Source organism: Malus domestica, chromosome 15 (assembly GCF_042453785.1).
Source record: "Malus domestica chromosome 15, GDT2T_hap1".
In the NCBI taxonomy this organism is placed as follows: domain Eukaryota; kingdom Viridiplantae; phylum Streptophyta; class Magnoliopsida; order Rosales; family Rosaceae; genus Malus; species Malus domestica.
The window spans coordinates 39,858,683-39,878,536 of NC_091675.1; the positions used below are offsets into that span (position 1 = coordinate 39,858,683).

Below are 19,854 nucleotides of genomic sequence, written 5' to 3' on the forward strand. Positions count from 1 at the left end.
CGTGGAGCATTTCAGGGTTTTTGGATGCATAGGACACGTGCATGTTCCTGATAGCAAGAGGATCAAGCTTGATGACAAAAGCATGAAGTGTATTCTACTTGGAGTCAACGAGGAGTCCAAGGCCTATCGCCTGTACAATCCAGTGTCTAAGACAATTGTGATAAACCGGGATCTTGTTTTTGAAGAGGACAAGGCTTGGGACTGGAATGATAACTCCCAGGAGACGATCATGGCTGATCTTGAGTGGGACGTGAATGAAGAAGGAGATCTGAGGGATGATGCGACCGATGAACAAACACAGGAGAGCCTGGACTCAGATCAAAATGATCAGACTGAGATGACTGCGGTTGAAGGACGAGTTAGAAGACAACCAGTGTGGATGGAAGACTATGTGAGTGGCGAGGGTCTTTCAGAGGAAGAAGATATGGGTCACTTAGCACTATTTGCTGAGTCCGATCCTATCACTTATGAGGAGGCTATACAAAGCGACAAATGGAAGAAGGCCATGGATTCAGAGATACAAGCAATAGAGAAAAATAATACATGGGAACTCACAGAGATGCCACCAGAAGGGAAGATAGTTGGGGTAAAATGGATTTACAAAACCAAGTTCAACGAGAAAGGTGAAGTGGATAAATACAAGGCTCGCCTGGTTGTAAAAGGGTACAGCCAGAGATATGGAGTAGATTATGCAGAGGTATTTGCACCTGTGGCACGGATGGATACAGTCCGAGTTGTTTTATCACTTGCAGCACAAAATAACTGGACTGTCTACCAGTTGGATGTCAAGTCGTCTTTCCTCCATGGAGAAATAAATGAACAAGTGTTCATCGCACAACCTCCAGGTTATGAACAAAAGGGGCAGGAGCATAAAGTCTATAAGCTGAAAAAGGCACTATACGGTCTCAAACAGGCTCCCCGAGCCTGGTATAGCCGCATCGAGTCTTACTTCATGAAGGAAGGTTTCAATAAGTGCCCACATGAACACACCTTGTTCGTCAAGAAAGTGAATGGAGGTAAAATGTTAATTGTCTGCCTTTATGTTGATGATCTTATATTTACTGGGAATGATGAGTCAATGTTCAAAGATTTCAAGCTTTCAATGATGACTGAGTTTGACATGACTGATCTTGGGAAAATGAGTTATTTCCTTGGTTTGGAAGTGATTCAAAAATCTGAAGGTATCTATGTTACCCAACGAAAGTACGCTCAGGAGTTATTGGAGCGGTTCAATATGGACCAATGCAATGCAGTTCATAATCCCATTGTTCCTGGTTTTAAATTGACGAAGGATGAAGATGGGATAGAAGTGGATATCACTATGTACAAACGAATCGTGGGCAGCTTGATGTACTTAACAGCAACACGACCAGACTTGATGTATGTGATTAGTCTAATAAGTAGGTTCATGGAACGACCTACTGAGCTGCATCTCAAAGCAGCAAAGAGAGTATTGAGGTACTTGAAGGGCACGGTGAATTTTGGGCTGGTCTACAAGAAGGGAGGAGAAGAAGAACTCTACGGGTACACTGACAGTGATTATGCTGGAGATCAGGATGATAGGAAAAGTACTTCTGGGTATGTTTTTATGTTAAGTGCAGGAGCAGTTTCTTGGTCCTCAAAGAAACAACCGGTGGTCACATTATCAACCACCGAAGCTGAGTTCATAGCTGCAGCTTCATGTGCATGTCAGGCAGTTTGGTTAAAAGGGATCTTGCAGCAGCTCAACTATGAATCGCATAAGTGTACAACCATTTACTGTGACAACAGTTCTACCATTAAGCTTTCAAAGAATCCAGTGATGCATGGGCGTAGCAAACACATAGATGTTCGATTTCATTTTCTTCGCGAGCTTACCAAGGATGAGATTGTTGAGTTGGTTCAATGTTCCTCGCAGGAGCAGGTGGCAGATATCATGACCAAGCCTCTAAAGCTGGACGCTTTTCAGAAATTACGGGGATTGTTGGGTGTTCATTCACTCATGCATATAAACTGATTGCTGATAGCATTCAGTTTAAGGGAGGATGTTGACGTTTTCATGAGTCCTAGCCGTTAGGGTTAGGTCTTCCAGGTTCCAGTTTATTAGGTGTTTGTTTTAGTTGATGATAATAAACCCTAGTTTGTAGGGATAAGTCATTTGCTTTGAATTAGTCTCATACCACGTTGTAGGGTTGTTAAAACGTGGGCTGCATATTTTCAGCTTTCAGTTATCTGTGTAAGGCTATTTAAAAGCCATGTTTACATGATTGAATAACCAGCATATTCTCCCGAGTCTTTGAGTGTTCAAGCAAACATTGGTTACGTGTTCTAGTGTGAGAGTTCAACTTAGAGTTACCAACAAGTACTTCACTCTGGGGATCTCCGGTGTTATTTATGAGGAAGAAAGATGGGACTTTGAGGCTATGTATTTATTATTGGTAATTAAATCGGGTAACGATTAAAAACCGTTATCCGTTGCCATGTATAGATGATTTATTTGATCAGGTTTGGGGCGCCTGTGTATTTTCTAAGATTGATTTGAGGTCTGGTTATTATCAATTGAATATCAGAAGTGAGGATGTCCCTAAGACGACTTAGGACTCGATATGGTCATTATGAGTTTCTTGTGATACCATTTCTAGTTTACTAATGCACCTGCAGCTTTTATGGATTTGATGAATCGAGTATTCTAGCAATATTTAGACAGGTTTGTCATTGTCTTTATTGACGATATTCTGGTGTACTCTAAGTCTAAATCAGAGCATGTTCGACATCTCACTTTAGTGTTGAAGAAATTGAGAGGACGCCAGTTGTATGCTAAGTTTAGCAAGTGCCAATTTTGGCTAGATCAAGTGGCATTTTTGGGACATGTTATATCAGCTCAAGGTATTCTGGTGGATCCTCAAAAGGTAGCAGCCGTTGAGAATTGGGAGCAACCACGAACCGTCACCGAGGTGCGGAGTTTTCTTGGCCTAGTTGGTTATTATAAACGGTTTGTTAAGGATTTTTCAGTTATTGCATTACCCCTGACGAGGTTAACCAGGAAGGATGTTAAGTTTGAGTGGGATGATAATTGTGAGCAAAGTTTACAGCAGTTGAAATATTGTCTCACTCATGCACCTGTTTTAGCACTTCCAGATGATAGTGGTAACTTCGAGATTTACAGTGATGCTTCCTTGAATGGTCTGGGATGTGTGTTGATGCAACATGGTAAGGTGATTGCTTATGCTTCACGATAGTTGAAGCCTCATGAGACGAATTATCCTACTCATGACCTTGAGTTACCAGCTATTATCTTTGCCTTGAAGATGCGGAGACATTACCTTTATGGTGAAAAATGTAATATTTTTACAGATCATAAGAGTCTTCAGTACCTTTTCACTCAGAAGGATCTTAATCTTTGACAATAAACATGGATATAGTTGCTCAGTGATTATGATTGCATGATTGATTATGACCCTGGTTGTGCAAATGTGGTGGCACATGCTTATGTAGGAAGGAAGAATGCATGTGCCGAATAATGCAGAATTAAAGAAAGAAATTCTTGATGAAGCGCATGTATCGGTGTATGCAATGCATCCTGGAGGTACTAAATTGTATCATACTATTCGACCATTTTATTATGGGTAAATTACATAGTAGCCCCTCAGGTTTGAGGTCTATTACAACCCCATACAACAACTGTAAAACATTTCACTTTCATACATCCAGTACCATTTTATTTCAAAATAACACCTCCGTTAGATTTTCCATCCATTAGTCTGTTAAATGCTGACGTGGCTGCCACATTTGTGCTGATGTGGCTGCCACGTGCCCAAAAAAAATAAATTTTTAATATTTTTTTTAAACCTAAATCTTCTAAATATTAAAATTATAAATTAAAAAAAAAACTAGAAAATCCCGAAACCCAGATCCCTTTATTCCCCCCCACCATTCTGCAACTCCCAAAATCTTCTCTTCTCCCCGCAACCCCCAAACCCATATCCCCCATCCTCATCTTCTTCCCTGCAACCCAGAAATGATAATCCCCTGAAGGAGGATTTGTGAAAAACATGTTCATTTAAGCAACATCTATAAGCATGCAATTAACAATTAAAGGCGGAATCATGCTTGCATGCACTTAAAAACAAAACATTAACCATGAAATTCAAAGCCTAGTAGATTGGTGAACCAAGACTCAACTCAAAATAAAGTGAGTTGAAATTAATACCTTTGTAGATTCCTCTTTGCATAAGCCAAGGCTAATCACCCAAAGATAGGGCCTTCATTCCTTGCATCTAAAATCTATGGATTTGGATGGATGAAAAGGTTTCTCCAAGTTCCCAAAATTGAGAACCTCTAAGTCTCCACACCAAGGAGAGATTGGAGAAGAAATGAGTGACCTTGGAGTAGTGGGATTGCTAGATGCACCCTCCAAGGGGGCCGGCCTCTTAGAGAGAAAAGGAGAGACAAGTTCTCACCAATTTTCTCTAAAAGAAACCCTTAATGAATTTAGGCTATAAAGTCCTTTATATAGTCACTTCAAATAAGTGACCTAAAGAACCAAAAGGCCATTCTCTCTAATATGGCCGGCCAAAAGCGTTTTATTGGGCTTTTGGGCCTTTGTGAATTAAGTTGTCATACAACTTAAGTCAATGGGCTTGACGTTCGAAGCCCATTGGGCCTTGAGGCTCAAAACTAACCCGAGGTCTTTTAACAAACTTTATTCGTTTGATTAATTAACATATTAATTAATCCTTGCCATAAATAATTAAACCATTTAATTATTCTTACTCATCTCCATTGTTTCTTCAATCTCCACCTTACACGGTGTACGATCCATTAGGTTCCTTTTAGCGAGGCAGTGGGCGATTAAAACCATTTCACATCGATTGTGAATTGAAACTTACATTCAATTCTCCCTTTAGTGATTACACACGTTTAGGGCTTCCACAAACCATGAGTGACACCTAGCAGCATATCATGGTTACCCAAGCTAATCAGAAGAGGTGGAGAACCTATTCAGTTTAGGATTACAAATGCAATACGGTCTTTCTCTAATACAATACTCTTGACCACATTGTTTGGTTTGATAGTTTATTTATTCATGTCTACTATCCAATGTTATTCGTGTGCTTATATGATTACCTTGAATGTGATTTGGAACGACTTCCTAAATCTCATTCATACTCTGGCCAGAGGTTCTAAATCATATCATAGAGTATTCTCCCTCAAACAGTTTGAAGGTTAGAGATCCCTTGTTACACATTCACTTGTCTCCATGGCTAAGTGGCTTAACCCCAACGATGCCGTGGACACCCGCGGATGGGGTGACTTTGACATAATCAAAGATCAAGGACTTAACCACAAGACAGCTGTGATGCCTCAGGTCAAAGGACTACTTTGCATTATCCCAACCATGAGTTCTCATGTGACATGAATATGAGAACTCTTCGTTGATCGTGTTCAGTGAACTCATTCTCTACTGAGCACCTACGTACTTGTCTTGACGTCACACACACCAATGACTCGAGACTAGTCACTCTCCCTGAGAGAATACACAACACGTACTGATCTTAACGGACTGTCAATGTCCAATTGGCAATCCTATCATCAGGAACGTTTAGGATGTGTCTACGAAAGAATGGTCTCATGAATCTAACTTCTTTAGATCGTATTCTCCCAATCACATATTCCTTGGACTTATCGTTTAAGCATATAACATTTATATGAGACGGCTTAAACAATAATATTTGCCCTTTATATTTAAACTAGATTAGTTTAACATGTGAAATGTCCGTAAAGTATCATCATATGATTGGCTTTAGGGCACATTTCCAACACCCCCCATCCCACCCCACCCGCGTCCCCCACCCCAAAACTAGAAACCCAGAACACCCCCGCCCCTCCCCCCCCCCACCCGCGACCCTCCCTCCCTCCACACCCACCCTCTTTCCTTCTCTACACACCCCACACTCTCTTCTACACACCCCCCATTCCACGTACCCGGTGATGGCGAGACGGGATCTGGGTTTTTTTTTTTTGGGTTGCAGGTAGGGGGTTGGGGTAAGAAGTTGAAGATGGGGGAGAAGATAGGGGAATAGAGGGGAAGAGAGGGGAAGATGGGGGGAAAAGACGAACCGAAGGGGTTTTTTTTTTTTTTCTTCTTTCTTTTCTTTCTGGGTTGCAAGGAAGAAAATGAAGATGGGGGATATGGGTTTGTGGGTTGTGAGGAGAAGAGAGGAGGATGAGGAAAGGTTTTAGTTTTTTTTTAATTTTAATATTTAGAAGATTTAGGTTTTAAAAAAAAATTAAATTTTTTTTTTGCCACGTGGCAGCTGCATCAGCACAAATGTGGCAGCCACGTTAGCATTTAACAGACTAAGGGATGGAAAATCTAACGGAGATGTTATTTTGAAATAAAATGGTATTGGATGTATGAAAGTGAAATGTTTTAAAGTTGTTGTATGGGGTTGTAATAGACCTCAAACTTGAGGGGCTACTATGTAATTTACCCTTTTATTATTGGCCGGGTATAAAAAGGGAAATTGCTGAGTATGTGAGTAGGTGTGCCATTTGTCAACAAGTCAAAGCTGAGAGGAAAAAGCCATTTGGATTGATACAACCACTTCCCGTGCCACAATGGAAGTGGGAAGATATTACTATGGATTTTGTGTACAAGCTTCTTGTACACAAAATGGTTATGATGGCATTTGGGTGATAGTTGATTGGCTTACTAAGTCAACACATTTTTATTCCTGTGAAGGAGAAATATTCTTTAAGCCGATTAGCTGAATTGTTCATATTGAAGATTGTTAAGTATCATGGAGTTCCGGTTAGTATTATCTCCGATCGGGATCCTAGGTTCACTTCTAAGTTTTGGATGGCATTTCGGGAGGCTCTTGGTTCGAGGTTACTTTATAGTACGACATATCATCCTTAGACTGACGAGCAATATGAGAGGACTATTCAGACGTTGGAGGATATGTTGAGATCTTTGGTATTGCAGTTTGGTGACGCCTGGCATCAGCAGTTAGATTTGATGGAGTTTGCATATAACAATAGCTATCATTCGAGTATTGGTATGTCATCATTTGAGGCACTTTATGACAAGTCTTGTCGTACTCCTTTGTGTTGGTCAGAGGTTGGTGAAAGAGTTTTAGTGGGCCCTGAGATTGTAGAGGAGATTACTCATAATATTCAGGTAATTAAGTCTAACCTGAAAGTGATGTGAAAATTATGTTGACACACAAATTAAACCCTATTTGTGACAATTGTAGTAATGATGTAAGTAGGAATCGTTCTAACCGGGGATTAACTAGGGGTGCTAATCCAATATAAATTAATTTAAAAACACAAAAACTAAACTTAAAGACTCTAACAAGACTACTATGACTCAAAACATATTTGAAACACTCAAAACTGCCTAAAACAATCAAATTGACTTGAAAAGAAACTAGAACTTGATTTGGACGAATTTGAAAGTGTTTATGACTCCAAATGCTTAAAAACACAAAATAAAACATATTTGAATGACTAAGACTCAACAAAATATGGGGGGATTGTGTTTGGACGAAATTAAACTAAATGGGCAGATTGTAAAGAAAACAGATTGTAAGACAAAATTGTGATGAATCAATGGATGATGGAATAGCTAAGGGGTTCTTCTCCACACATGAAATATATGCAACGTAAATCAATTTCCAGTTATCAATTTAATAAGTTGTGAACCTCGACACTCCAAGTTAATTAGGTCCGCTTAAATTAACCTTCAGATTTCCCTAGAATCATTGAATTGGATGAATATGCATCGCAAACAAATTATTCCTAACAAGTTCTCTATATGAACATCATGATAAAGACACAAGTTAGAATCATTACGTTCTTTGGAAATCATAAGCATCGACAAGGCATTTGTAACTATGAAAAGCATGATACTCTTGCCAGGAATCTACTTAACACGATCGTGAATAGCGACCTTCACTACTTGCGAATATAAATTCGTAACGATTAGGTGAGACAAACTTATATCCTAGCACCAAATTCAAGCATGCAAATTAAGCGTGCACTCTCAATCAACATACAAGAATAAGTTTTAAATCAAACGGTTAAGCAAATTGTATTCACGACTTATGCAACGATAACTGGAAGTAATCAACTTATTTCACATATATAATCATGGTCTTGAATACACCCTTAGCCAAAACGAATTTAGCCAATCATACTTAAAGCAAAACAAAGATTACATGAATTAGACATTGAAATATAAGATAGAATACACCTAAAATTGTTCAACAACTCAGAATGAAGAGCCAAACAATTGAGTGAATCTGTCCCTTTTCCTTGCGTGCGGCAGATTGGATGTTGATGGTTTCTGGGCTGTTTTGATGACGGAGACTGGATTTTGGGGGGTGTAGAGGCACGGCAAGGGGTGTAGGGTGAGTGTGGGAGAGTGTTTGATGGTTGGAAGGTGGTGGAGAACTCTGCAAAGAGGGTGGAAGAAGGTGGAGTGGCTGCTATGATTTTCTGGGCGCTAGAATGGTGTTTTTGGGGTGTTTTGCTGCCTAGGGCGTGTATGGACGAATTTCTGTGATGAATGGTTAGTGTATGGATCATTTGTGGCTGCACAAGGATGCTTATTTAAAGGGGATTTCAGGAATTCAAACCCTAGGTTAATTAGGTAATCAGAAATTAAGTTTAAGGCTTCTAGAAATAGGAAACAAAATTAGAAACTTAAGGGAAATTGACTAAGAGGTGCGGCTAGGGTATTTATTCAGGAAGTTTAGAATGTTTTTAGGCTAGGAAATATTTTAAGTAACAAATATTTAAGTCAAAACCTAGAGGGAAAAGGAAAACAAGGTTAGAAACTAAGGGAAAGGGCAAGAAAATATGCGGCACTCCTTAAACTAAAAGGGAATGTGGTTTAAATGCAAGGAAGACAAGGGTTAGGGAAAGTGTGGAAAGGGTATGTGAGGTGCGGCCTTAACTTGGACCATGCAAGAAATGTGTGCTTGATGTCCTAGAGTGCTTAGGAAGTCTTCATAGTTGATGGAACTTTAGGGACATTTAGGAAAAATCAAACCAAAGTAGGAAACCTTGGCTTAACTTTCCTACTTCAAGTAGGAATCCTTGTTGGAGTAGGAATCCTTGCTCTTCTAGGAATCCTCATGTGATTAGGAATCCATCTTCAATTAGGAATCCTTCGTTGATTAGGAATCCTAACTTCTTCACATCTTCAATTACGTCATTTCCTTTTGCTCCAAACATCTGATAACCATTCCAAGCTCAATTTTGCTTCAAAAGGCTGCAAAATACATCTTCTTGCATCCTTTGACCTTAGAATCTGAAAACACACAAAAAGTGACTTTAAACACTAAAATAACTAGGGAAACACAACGTAAATGCACAAGAACAAGCCAATTAAGTCACATAAATATGCTCCTATCAAATTCCCCCACACTTAACTTTTGCTAGTCCTCGAGCAAAACAAAGAAATAAAACAAAACAAAACAAATAAAACACAACCTAAACCTTCCAACATTTGCCTCAGGGATTTCCAATGCACATGACATGTTAAAAATCATCATCCCCACAGATTTGAGTCATCTTTACACTTGAGCACATACTTAATCATAGTCACCACTTACTAGTTCACAATTAACCAATTTAAACAATGTTTTGAATGTAGTAACATGCCTTAGAGAAATCACTCAATTCCTTCCAAGATATGCACTCAATTTTCACTCATATTTTCTAACTACACACCCTATACTAGTTATATGTGAGAAGATTGATGTAGATATGAAAACGAACGCTCACATATTTGTATCACAAAGAAAACAATTTCTGGAGTTAATAAGCATGTTTAGATATGATCTCATGAATGGAATGCTACTACTTAGATGCGAGAACCAGTGACACCATATGCTCATACCAAATTCAAACTCCACAAATTGAAACACATAACACTCAAGATGGAAGTCAAAGGTTATAATGGGGCTTGGGGTATTGGCTAACAAAGAAAGGTAAGGGAAAACAAACGTTCTTAAAGCAATAGTGAGCAAAGTAATGAAATTGACACTTAGAATTCACTTTTGAATGCAAAAATCACTTCTAAACATAAGGGTGGATTCATGCAACACTTAGGGCCTAATTTAATGTTTTGGACCCTTTCTTCAACAAACACATTTTAGAACTCTTTTTCACATCTTTTCAACTCTTTTTTTTTTTTTCACAACTTTTCTTTTTTATTTTTTTTTTCTTCTTTCAATGCCGTGCCTATGGCACAATAACTCACACTTTCCCCACACTTGTTTTCTGCCATATATTAATCAAAAGGAATTCAATTTGAATCATGCTTTACTATGCTTTAAGAACAAGGGTACGGATGGTCCTAATCTAGGCTAGGTGAGGATAACGTGGGTTAACAAAGAATGTAGGCTAACAAGGCTCGAAGGGGTTAAACTTAAACATAAAATGATATGGGATACACGGCAGTTTGGCTTTGGTGGTGGTAACTACACAACTTCATCTTGAATATGTGTTATGCAAATCAATAACATGCTTTGAATGAAAAGGGTATGAGTTCTAGTATTTGGAACTAAATGATGAAACGCCTTCTAAGTAGTAACTAAGCAAAGAATAATGAGATCATGCAACGACTTAGAAAACAATAATGCACAGATTTTAACTCTCCAAATAAACGTTTAAGCTCAAATCTCACAAGGTTGTAGCGTTTGTTTGAGTTCCTTCCTTCAAGCATGTTACAAAAACTAATTTTTATCCTTTGTGATTGCATGTAAATTCATAAGCTATAACCACAACCAAGCATAAGCAAAGAGTAATTCAAACTGTCATCCTGTTAATAACTTTCTTTAACAGCCATGCAATTACAAACCAAATCCTCATCATTGTGTTGGAAGCTACCCTAGACACAAACACACAAAAACAACTCAAAACACTCTTTTTAGGTTTTTCAAAACACTTTTTTTCAAATTTTTATGTGATTTTCGGAGTTATAAGTCAACACACACTAAAACACACCAAAACTGCTTAAAAACACTTAAAAACAGCAAGGAACGAGTCTATAAGTAATGGGTGATAAAATCCCACGAATTTGCATCAAAAACACTTAGTTACCCCCCCCACACTTAAATCAAACATTGTCCTCAATGTTTCAAGCATAAAATCACACCAAATCAAATTAAACACACAAACAACAACTTAATCAACTAAAATGGAAGATTAGAAAGAATCAACAAAGAGAAGGGATTTAGGAATGCAAATCTGGAATTGGAGTGATTCCTAAGTCTTCCCTTGTTGAATGCATGGGTTGCCTCCCACGTAGCGTTTTCTTTAACATCTTGCAGCCGGACGATGCCACATTGATCAACCTTCATGGGAACCCACGGCATAGTGGGTTGTCTCCTCCACATCATGTTCTACAAAGCTCTCGTAGTAAGGCTTCAAGCGATGCCCATTCACCTTGAACTCTTGACCTGTTTTGAAGCTACGAACTTGGACAGCACCATGAGGAAAAACATTAGTAATAACAAAAGGTCCAATCCAACGTGAACGTGACTTACCCGGAAATAGACGAAGATGAGAATTAAACAACAACACTTTTTGTCCAACAGAGAAGGACTTGGTGCGAATCATCTTGTCATGAAAGGCCTTCGTCTTTTCCTTGTAAAGTTGAGCATTCTCGTAAGCTTCATTTCGTATTTCCTCAAGTTCATTGAATTGAAGCTTATGATGAATTCCCGCCTCATCTACATCCATGTTGAACTTCCGCACGACCCAATGAGCCTTGTGCTCCAACTCCGCAAGTAAGTGACATGGTTTGCCATACACAAGCAGAAAAGGGGACATTCCTATGGGTGTTTTGTAGGCAGTCCTATAAGCCCACAATGCATCTTTTAACCTCAAGCTCCAATCTTTTCTTGTTGGGCCAACTGTCTTCTCAAGAATCTGTTTTATCTCCCGATTCGACACCTCAGCTTGCCCGCTTGTTTGAGGATGATAGGGTGTCGAAACCCTATGTGTAACGTTGTACTTCTTGAGCAGTGCCTCGATTGTGCGATTACAAAACTGTGAACCTCCATCACTTATAAGGACTCGAGGCATTCCAAACCTAGCAAAAATGTTAGACTTCACAAAATCTGCAACCACTTTGGAATCGTTAGTCCGGGTGGCTTTTGCTTCCACCCATTTGGAAACATAATCCACCGCCAACAAGATATAGAGAAAACCATGTGAAGAAGGAAAAGGACCCATAAAATCAATGCCCCACATATCAAATATTTCAACAGAAAGTATAGGGTTTTGTGGCATTTGATCCTTAACACTTATATTACCCATTCGTTAACACTTATATTTCCTCAAGTTCATTGAATTGAAGCTTACGATGAATTCCCGCCTCATCTACATCCATGTTGAACTTCCTCACGACCCAATGAGCCTTGTGCTCCAACTCCGCAAGTAAGTGACATGGTTTGCCATACACAAGCCGAAAAGGGGACATTCCTATGGGTGTTTTGTAGGCAGTCCTATAAGCCCACAATGCATCTTCTAACCTCAAGCTCCAATCTTTTCTTGTTGGCCCAACTGTCTTCTCAAGAATCTGTTTTATCTCCCGATTCGACACCTCAGCTTGCCCGCTTGTTTGAGGATGATAGGGTGTCGAAACCCTATGTGTAACGTTGTACTTCTTGAGCAGTGCCTCGATTTTGCGATTACAAAACTGTGAACCTCCATCACTTATAAGGACTCGAGGCATTCCAAACCTAGCAAAAATGTTAGACTTCACAAAATCTGCAACCACTTTGGAATCGTTAGTCCGGGTGGCTTTTGCTTCCACCCATTTGGAAACATAATCCACCGCCAACAAGATATAGAGAAAACCATGTGATGAAGGAAAAGGACCCATAAAATCAATGCCCCACATATCAAATATTTCAACAGAAAGTATAGGGTTTTGTGGCATTTGATCCTTAACACTTATATTACCCATTCGTTGACAACGATCACATGTAAGGCAAAATATCCTAGCATCCCTAAAAATGGTTGGCCAATAAAACCCACATTCTAAGACTTTAAGGGCAGTGCGTTGGGTACCAAAATGTCCCCCACATGCGTATGAATGACAGAATGTTAAAATAGATTGAAACTCAGATTCATTCACACAACGGCGTACAATCTGATCGGGACAAAATTTCCAAAGGTATGGATCATCCCAAACATAAAACTGATGTGAAAATTATGTTGACACACAAATTAAACCCTATTTGTGACAATTGTAGTAACGATGTAAGTAGGGATCGTTCTAACCGGGGATTAACTAGGGGTACTAATCACTTGAAAACTTAATTAGAAATGCAAAAACAAAGTTTAAAACACTAGATTAGACTCAAAGAATGCAAAACTAACGTTTAAAATACTAAAACAAACCAAAAACTCAAAACAGCAAGTAAAAGACTCAAAACTGCCTTAAAAACACTTTCTGGGCAATTTTGAACACAAGCACCAAATTGGACGAATTTGGGTTTTAACTTGTACCAAAGCACTTAAAACATAAACCAACACACTTTCTAACTAATCTAGGACTTCAAAACAATTGGGGATTTGATTTGGACGAAAATAACTAAATGGGCAGATTGTGAAACAAAAACAGATTGTAAGATAAAATTGTAATGAATCAATGGATGATGGAATAGCTAAGGGGTTCTTCTCCACACATGAAATATATGCAACCTAAATCGATTTCCAGTTATCAAATTAATAAGTTATGAATCTCGACACTCCAAGTTAATTAGGTCCGCTTAAATTAACCTTCAGATTTCCCTAGAATCATTGAATTGGATGAATATGCATCGCAAACAAATTATTCCTAACAAGTTCTCTGTATGAACAGCATGATAAAGATACAAGTTAGAATCATTACGTTCTTTGGAAATCATCAGCATCGACAAGGCATTCGTAACTATGAAAAGCATGATACTCTTGCCAGGAATCTACTTAACACGATCGTGACTAGCGATCTTCACTACTTGCGAATATAAATTCATAACGATTAGGTGAAACAAACTTATATCCTAGCACCAAATTCAAGCATACAAATTAATCGTGCACTCTCAATCAACATACAAGAATAAGTTCTAAATCAAACGGTTAAGCGAACTGTATTCACGACTTATGCAACGATAACTGGAAGTAATCAACTTATTTCACATATATAATCATGGTTTTGAATCCACCCTTAGCCAAAACGAATTTAGCCAATCATACTTAAAGCAAAACAAAGATTACATGAATTAGACATTGAAATATAAGATAGAAAACACCTAAAATCGTTCAACAACTCAGATTGAAAAGCCAAACAATTGTAGAGAATCTGTCCCCTTTGTTGCTTGCGGCAGATTGTATGGTGATGCTTCTTGGATTGTTTTGATGACGTAGAATGGAATTTGGGGGTTGTAGAGGCACGGCAAGGGGTGTAGGATGAGTGTGGATGAGTGTTTGATGGGTGGAAGATGGTGGAAAGCTCGGCAAGAATGGTGAAGGGGTGCGGCAGATTATAGAACTAGGGTTTCTGGAATTTTGAATGATTGTAGCAGCTGGTAGTTCGGCCTAGGGGTTAAAACACATATATATAAGCACTACAAACCCTAGGGCAAACAGATTAGGGCCTCTAAAACACAAATCCATCAGAAATTAGGTTAAAACAATTAGAATTTAAGTGGGAAAAGGGCCTAGGGTGCGGCTGGTTACTAGGGTAAAGGAATGGGCCTTCTAGAATGCCTTGCAAGGCAAGGAAATCAGATTTCTAAAGCCCTAGGTGCGGCAAGGGTTAGGGGGGAAAGGCTAGGTCATCTAAAAGCCCAAAGCCAAGAATAGAAACTCTCGAAAATGGAAACCTCCAAGAATAGAAACTTCCAACTTTAGAAACTTTGGTTTCCAATTCCGAATTCTTTGTTCTTCACTTTCATTTCTTCCTTTCTTAAGCTCCTTTGACCTTCAAACTCGTCCATTCCTTGTGCTCCATAAGCATACACAACATTCCAGCTCAATTTTGCTCTAAAATGCTCCATTTTGCACTTATTTGCATCCTTTGTCTCTAAACCTGAAATTGCATGAAACTGACTTTAAACATTGAAATAACTCAAGAAAAACAACATAAATGCATGAGAACAAGCCCACTAAGTCGCATAAATATGCTCCTATCAAATTCCCCCACACTTAGCTTTTGCTAGTCCTCGAGCAAAACAAACAAAAGAAAGAAACAAAACGAAATAAACTAACCAAAACAAAACCTAAACCTTCCAACGTTCGCCTCAGGGATTTCCAATGCACATGACGTATTAAAGATTGTTATCCCCACAGATTTGAGTCATCTTTACACATAAGCACATACTTAATTAAAGCCACAACTTACTAGTTCACAAGTAATCAATTAAAACAATGCTTTGAATGTAGTAACATGCCTTAGAGAATTCGCTCAATTCCTTACAAGGTATACACTCTATTTTCACTCAGATTTTCTAACTACACACCCTATACTAGTCATATGTGAGAAGATTGATGTAGATATGAAAACGAATGCTCACATATATGTTTCACAAAGAACGCAATTTCTAGAGTTTAAGAAGCATGTTTAGATATAATCTCATGAATGGGATGCTGCTACTTAGATGCGAGAACCAGTGACACCATATGCTCATACCAAATTCAAACTCCACAAATTGAAACACATAACACTCAAGATAGAGGTTAAGGGTTGTAATGGAGCTTGGGGTATTGGCTAACAAGGAAAGGAGAGGGAAAACAACCGTTCTTCAAGCGATAGTAAGCAAAGTAATGAACTTGAGACTTAGAATTCACTTAGATTGCAGAAATTAACTTTAACACACAAGGGGGAAATTTAAACAATGCTTTGGAACTCTTTTTCTCAACTTTTCAACTCTTTTTTTTTTTTCAAACTTTTCATATTTTTTTTCTTCATTTTTTTTTTCCTTTTCTTTTCTTTGCCGTGCCTATGGCACACAATTCCTCACGAAAAAAATACTTCCCCCACACTTTTTTTTCTGCTAACATAGATCAAAAGGAATTCAATTCGAATCATGCTTTACTATGCTTTAAGAACAAGGGTATGGATGGTCCTAAACTAGGCTAGGTAAGGATACTGTGGGTTAACAAACAACATAGGTTAAACAAGGCTCAACGGGGTTAAACTTAAACATAAAATGATATGGGATACACGGCAGTTTGGCTAAGGTGGTGGTAACTACACAACTTCATCTTGAATATGTGTTATGCAAATCAATAACATGCTTTGAATGAAATGGGCATGAGTTATAGCATTTGGAACTAAATGATGAAACGCCTTCTAAGTAGTAACCAAGCAAGGAAATATGAGATCATGCAACGACTTAGAAAACAATAATGCACAGATTTTAACTCTCCAAATAAACGTTTAGGCTCAAGTCTCACAAGGTTGTAGCGTTAGTTTGAGTTCCTTCCTTCAAGCATGTTACAAAAACTAATTTTTTTTTTCTTTATGATTACATGTGAACTCATAAGTTATAACCACAACCAAGCATAAACAAAGAGTAAATCAAACTTTCATCCATGTTAATCATTCTCTGTAACAGTCATGCAATTACAAACCGAATCCTCATCATTGTGTTGGAAGGTACCCTAAGACACAAACAAACACACAAAAACAACTCAAACACAACTCTTTTTGGTTTTTTCAAAACAATTTTTCAATTTTTTCTGGGATTTTCGGATTTTTAGAACAACATATACTAAAACACACCAAAACAACCTAAAAACAGCAAGGAACAATATTTGAAATTATGGGTGATAAAACCCTACGAATTTGTATCAAAACACTTTGGTTACCCCCCCACACTTAAATCAAACATTGTCCTCAATGTTTCAAGCATAAACTAACACAAATAACCAACAAGCAAAGAAAACAGCAACTAAACAATCTAAATGGCAGAAATGAGATAACAACAAAGAGAAGGGTTTAGGAACGCAAATCTGGAATTGGAGTGCTCTCTAGGTCTTCCTTTGTCGAATGCATGGGTTGCCTCCCAAGTAGCGCTTGCTTTAACGTCTTGCAGCCGGACGATGCCACATTGATCAACCTTCATGGGAACCCACGGCATAGTGGGTTGTCTCCTCCACATCATGTTCTACAAAGCTCTCGTAGTAAGGCTTCAAGCGATGCCCATTCACCTTGAACTCTTGACCTGTTTTGAAACTATGAACTTGGACTGCACCATGAGGAAAAACATCAGTAATAACAAAAGGTCCAATCCAATGTGAACATAACTTACCCGAAAATAGACGAAGACGAGAATTAAACAACAACACTTTTTGTCCAACAGCGAAGGATTTGGTGCGAATCATCTTGTCATGAAAGGCCTTTGTCTTTTCCTTGTAAAGGCGAGCATTCTCGTAAGCTTCATTCCGTATTTCCTCAAGTTCATTCAATTGTAGCTTACGGTGAAGTCCCGCCTCATCTACATCCATGTTGAATTTCCTCACGGCCCAATGAGCCTTGTGCTCCAACTCCACAAGTAAGTGACATGGTTTACCATACACAAGCCGAAAGGGGGACATTCCTATGGGTGTTTTGTAGGCGGTCCTATAAGCCCACAATGCATCTTCTAACCTCAAGCTCCAATCTTTTCTTGTTGGCCCAACTGTCTTCTCAAGAATCTGTTTTATCTCCCGATTCGACACCTCGGCTTGCTCGCTTGTTTGAGGATGATAGGGTGTCGAAACCCTATGTGTAACGTTGTACTTCTTGAGCAGTGCCTCGATTGTGCGATTACAAAAATGTGAACCTCCATCACTTATAAGGACTGATAGGAGCATATTTATGCGCCTTAGTTAGCTAGTTCTTATGCATTTTTGTTATGTTTTCTTCGTCAAAGTAGTCTTTTAAGCTACTTTCATGTGTTTTCAGGGTTAAAGGACATATTACACGAAATGATGCAATTTGGAGCTTTTGGAGCAAAAAGTGAGCTGGAATGTGGTATATGCAAATGGAGCACGAGGAATGGACGAGTTTGAAGGTTAAAGAAGCTTAAGAATGAAGAAATGAAAGTGATGAACTAAGAATTCGGAGTTGGAAACCAAAGTTTCTAAAGTTGGAAGTTTCTATTCTTGGAGGTTTCCAATTTCGAGAGTTTCTATTCTCGGCTTTGGGCTTTTGGATGACCCATCTTTGCCTCTTGGACCTATGCCGCACCTAACCCTAACCCTAGCCCACTTAATCAGCCGCACCTAGGCCTTGTTCACATGAAAAAAAATCTGATTACTTACCCTAAGCCCATGCCGCACCTAATGTTCTAGAAACCCTAGTTTTTGGTGGATTTCCTAACCCTAGCCGCACCTAAACCCTAGCCCATTTGTCTAACCTGATTTCTTTAGGGTTTGGCTGCCTATATATATGTGTTTTACCTCCCTTGGCCGAAGAGCACCCTCTCCATATTCAGAAATTCGTCCAAAACCCTATTTCCCATCTTGCCGCACCTTTCCTTCATTCCAGCCGATTTCTACCACCATTCTTCATCTCCACACCTTCCACACAACACCCATACACCATCCCCAAGCCTTGCCGTGCCTTCCCACCACCATCACCACCTTGTGCAGCCACCATTGGAGGAGGAAGAAGTAGTGCCGTGCATTCCAAAGGAGGAAGACACCTTGCACATGCAATCTGCCATTAGTGGAGTGTTTGGAGTTCTTTCTTTCTTTGTTTCTGTTTTCATGTTTAATTTAAATTGTTGTTCAATTATGTTAGACATGTGGAACTAATTTCCTTTTAGTTAGAGGTGAATTTGAAGCCATGGACATATGTTTTATATGATTTGATTTCTTCCAATTATGATTTCAGAAATTGTGAATGTGATTTACTTATCTATTTGATTGATAACTTGTTTATGTATGTGGGTTGAGGGTCGACACTTAATTTGCATGCCTAAACTTGATGCTAGGATATAAGGGAATTTCACCTAATCGTTATTAACTTATATTCATAAGTAGTGAAAGTCGCTAGTCACGATTGCGTTAAGTAAATCCTAGGCAAGAATAACATGCGTATCCCATAGTTATGAATGCCTCGTCAATGCTTATGATGTCCATTGAACTTAATGATCTTTGATATGTGTCTCTATCATGCGTATTCCATAGTTAGGGTCCTTGATAAGAATAATTTGGTTGTAATGCGTATTCCATTCAATTCAATGAATCTAGGGAAATCTGAGAATTAATTGGTGCAATCTAGTTAATTTGGGGCATTGTCATTCATGGTTTGTTGAAAGAGTAATTGGAGATCGAGTTGTATGCATATGTTCATGTGTGGATAAGGAACCCTCTAACTAGCTTCTCACCATTCTATTTAATCACAATCTGTGCTGCTTTACATTTGTTTTTAAAGTCTGAGTTTTAAAGTTTTAATTTCGTCAAAATCATTCCCCCATTTATTTTAAAGTGTTAGATTAGTTAGAAATCCATTTAGTTGTGTTTTTAAGTGTTTTGAGTCAAGTTATAATCCAAATTCGTCCAAACTAGTGTTAGGTACTCAAAACTGCCCAGAAAGTGGTTTTAAGGCAGTTTTGAGCCTTTTAGTTGCTGTTTTGAGTTTTTAGTTTGTTTAGGTGTTTTAAACCCTAGTTTTGCATTAATTGAGTCTAGTTTAGTGTTCTACATTATATTTTTATGTTCTTGAGTCAGTTTTACATTGATTAGCATCCCTAGTTAATCCCCGGTTAGAACGATCCCTATTTGCTCATATACTACAATTGTCATCCATAGGGTTTAATTTGTGTGTCAAGTTAATTTTCACATCAAATTTTGGCGCCGTTGCCGGGGATTAGC

At 38.6% G+C, this 19,854-nt stretch overlaps 1 protein-coding gene across 1 annotated transcript; it reads right to left on the reverse strand.

Annotated features, from left to right (window-relative positions):
- Nucleotides 1-17,106: 17,106 nt before the first annotated feature.
- LOC139191916 (uncharacterized) lies at nt 17,107-17,847 on the reverse strand. Its single transcript, XM_070812947.1, has 2 exons — nt 17,304-17,847; nt 17,107-17,240 (listed from the first exon to the last, which is right to left on the reverse strand). The coding sequence occupies exons 1-2, from the start codon at nt 17,845-17,847 to the stop codon at nt 17,107-17,109; spliced, it is 678 nt and encodes a 225-aa protein (XP_070669048.1).
- Nucleotides 17,848-19,854: the final 2,007 nt, after the last annotated feature.

Bases quoted from the DNA above. Each gene is read 5' to 3' on its own strand.
- LOC139191916 (XM_070812947.1), bottom strand. From the start codon at position 17,847: ATGCTCCTATCAGTCCTTATAAGTGATGGAGGTTCACATTTTTGTAAT. The intron at 17,241-17,303 runs GTAAGTTATGTT...CTCATGGTGCAG, and splicing joins TCGTCTTCGTCTATTTTCGG to TCCAAGTTCATAGTTTCAAA.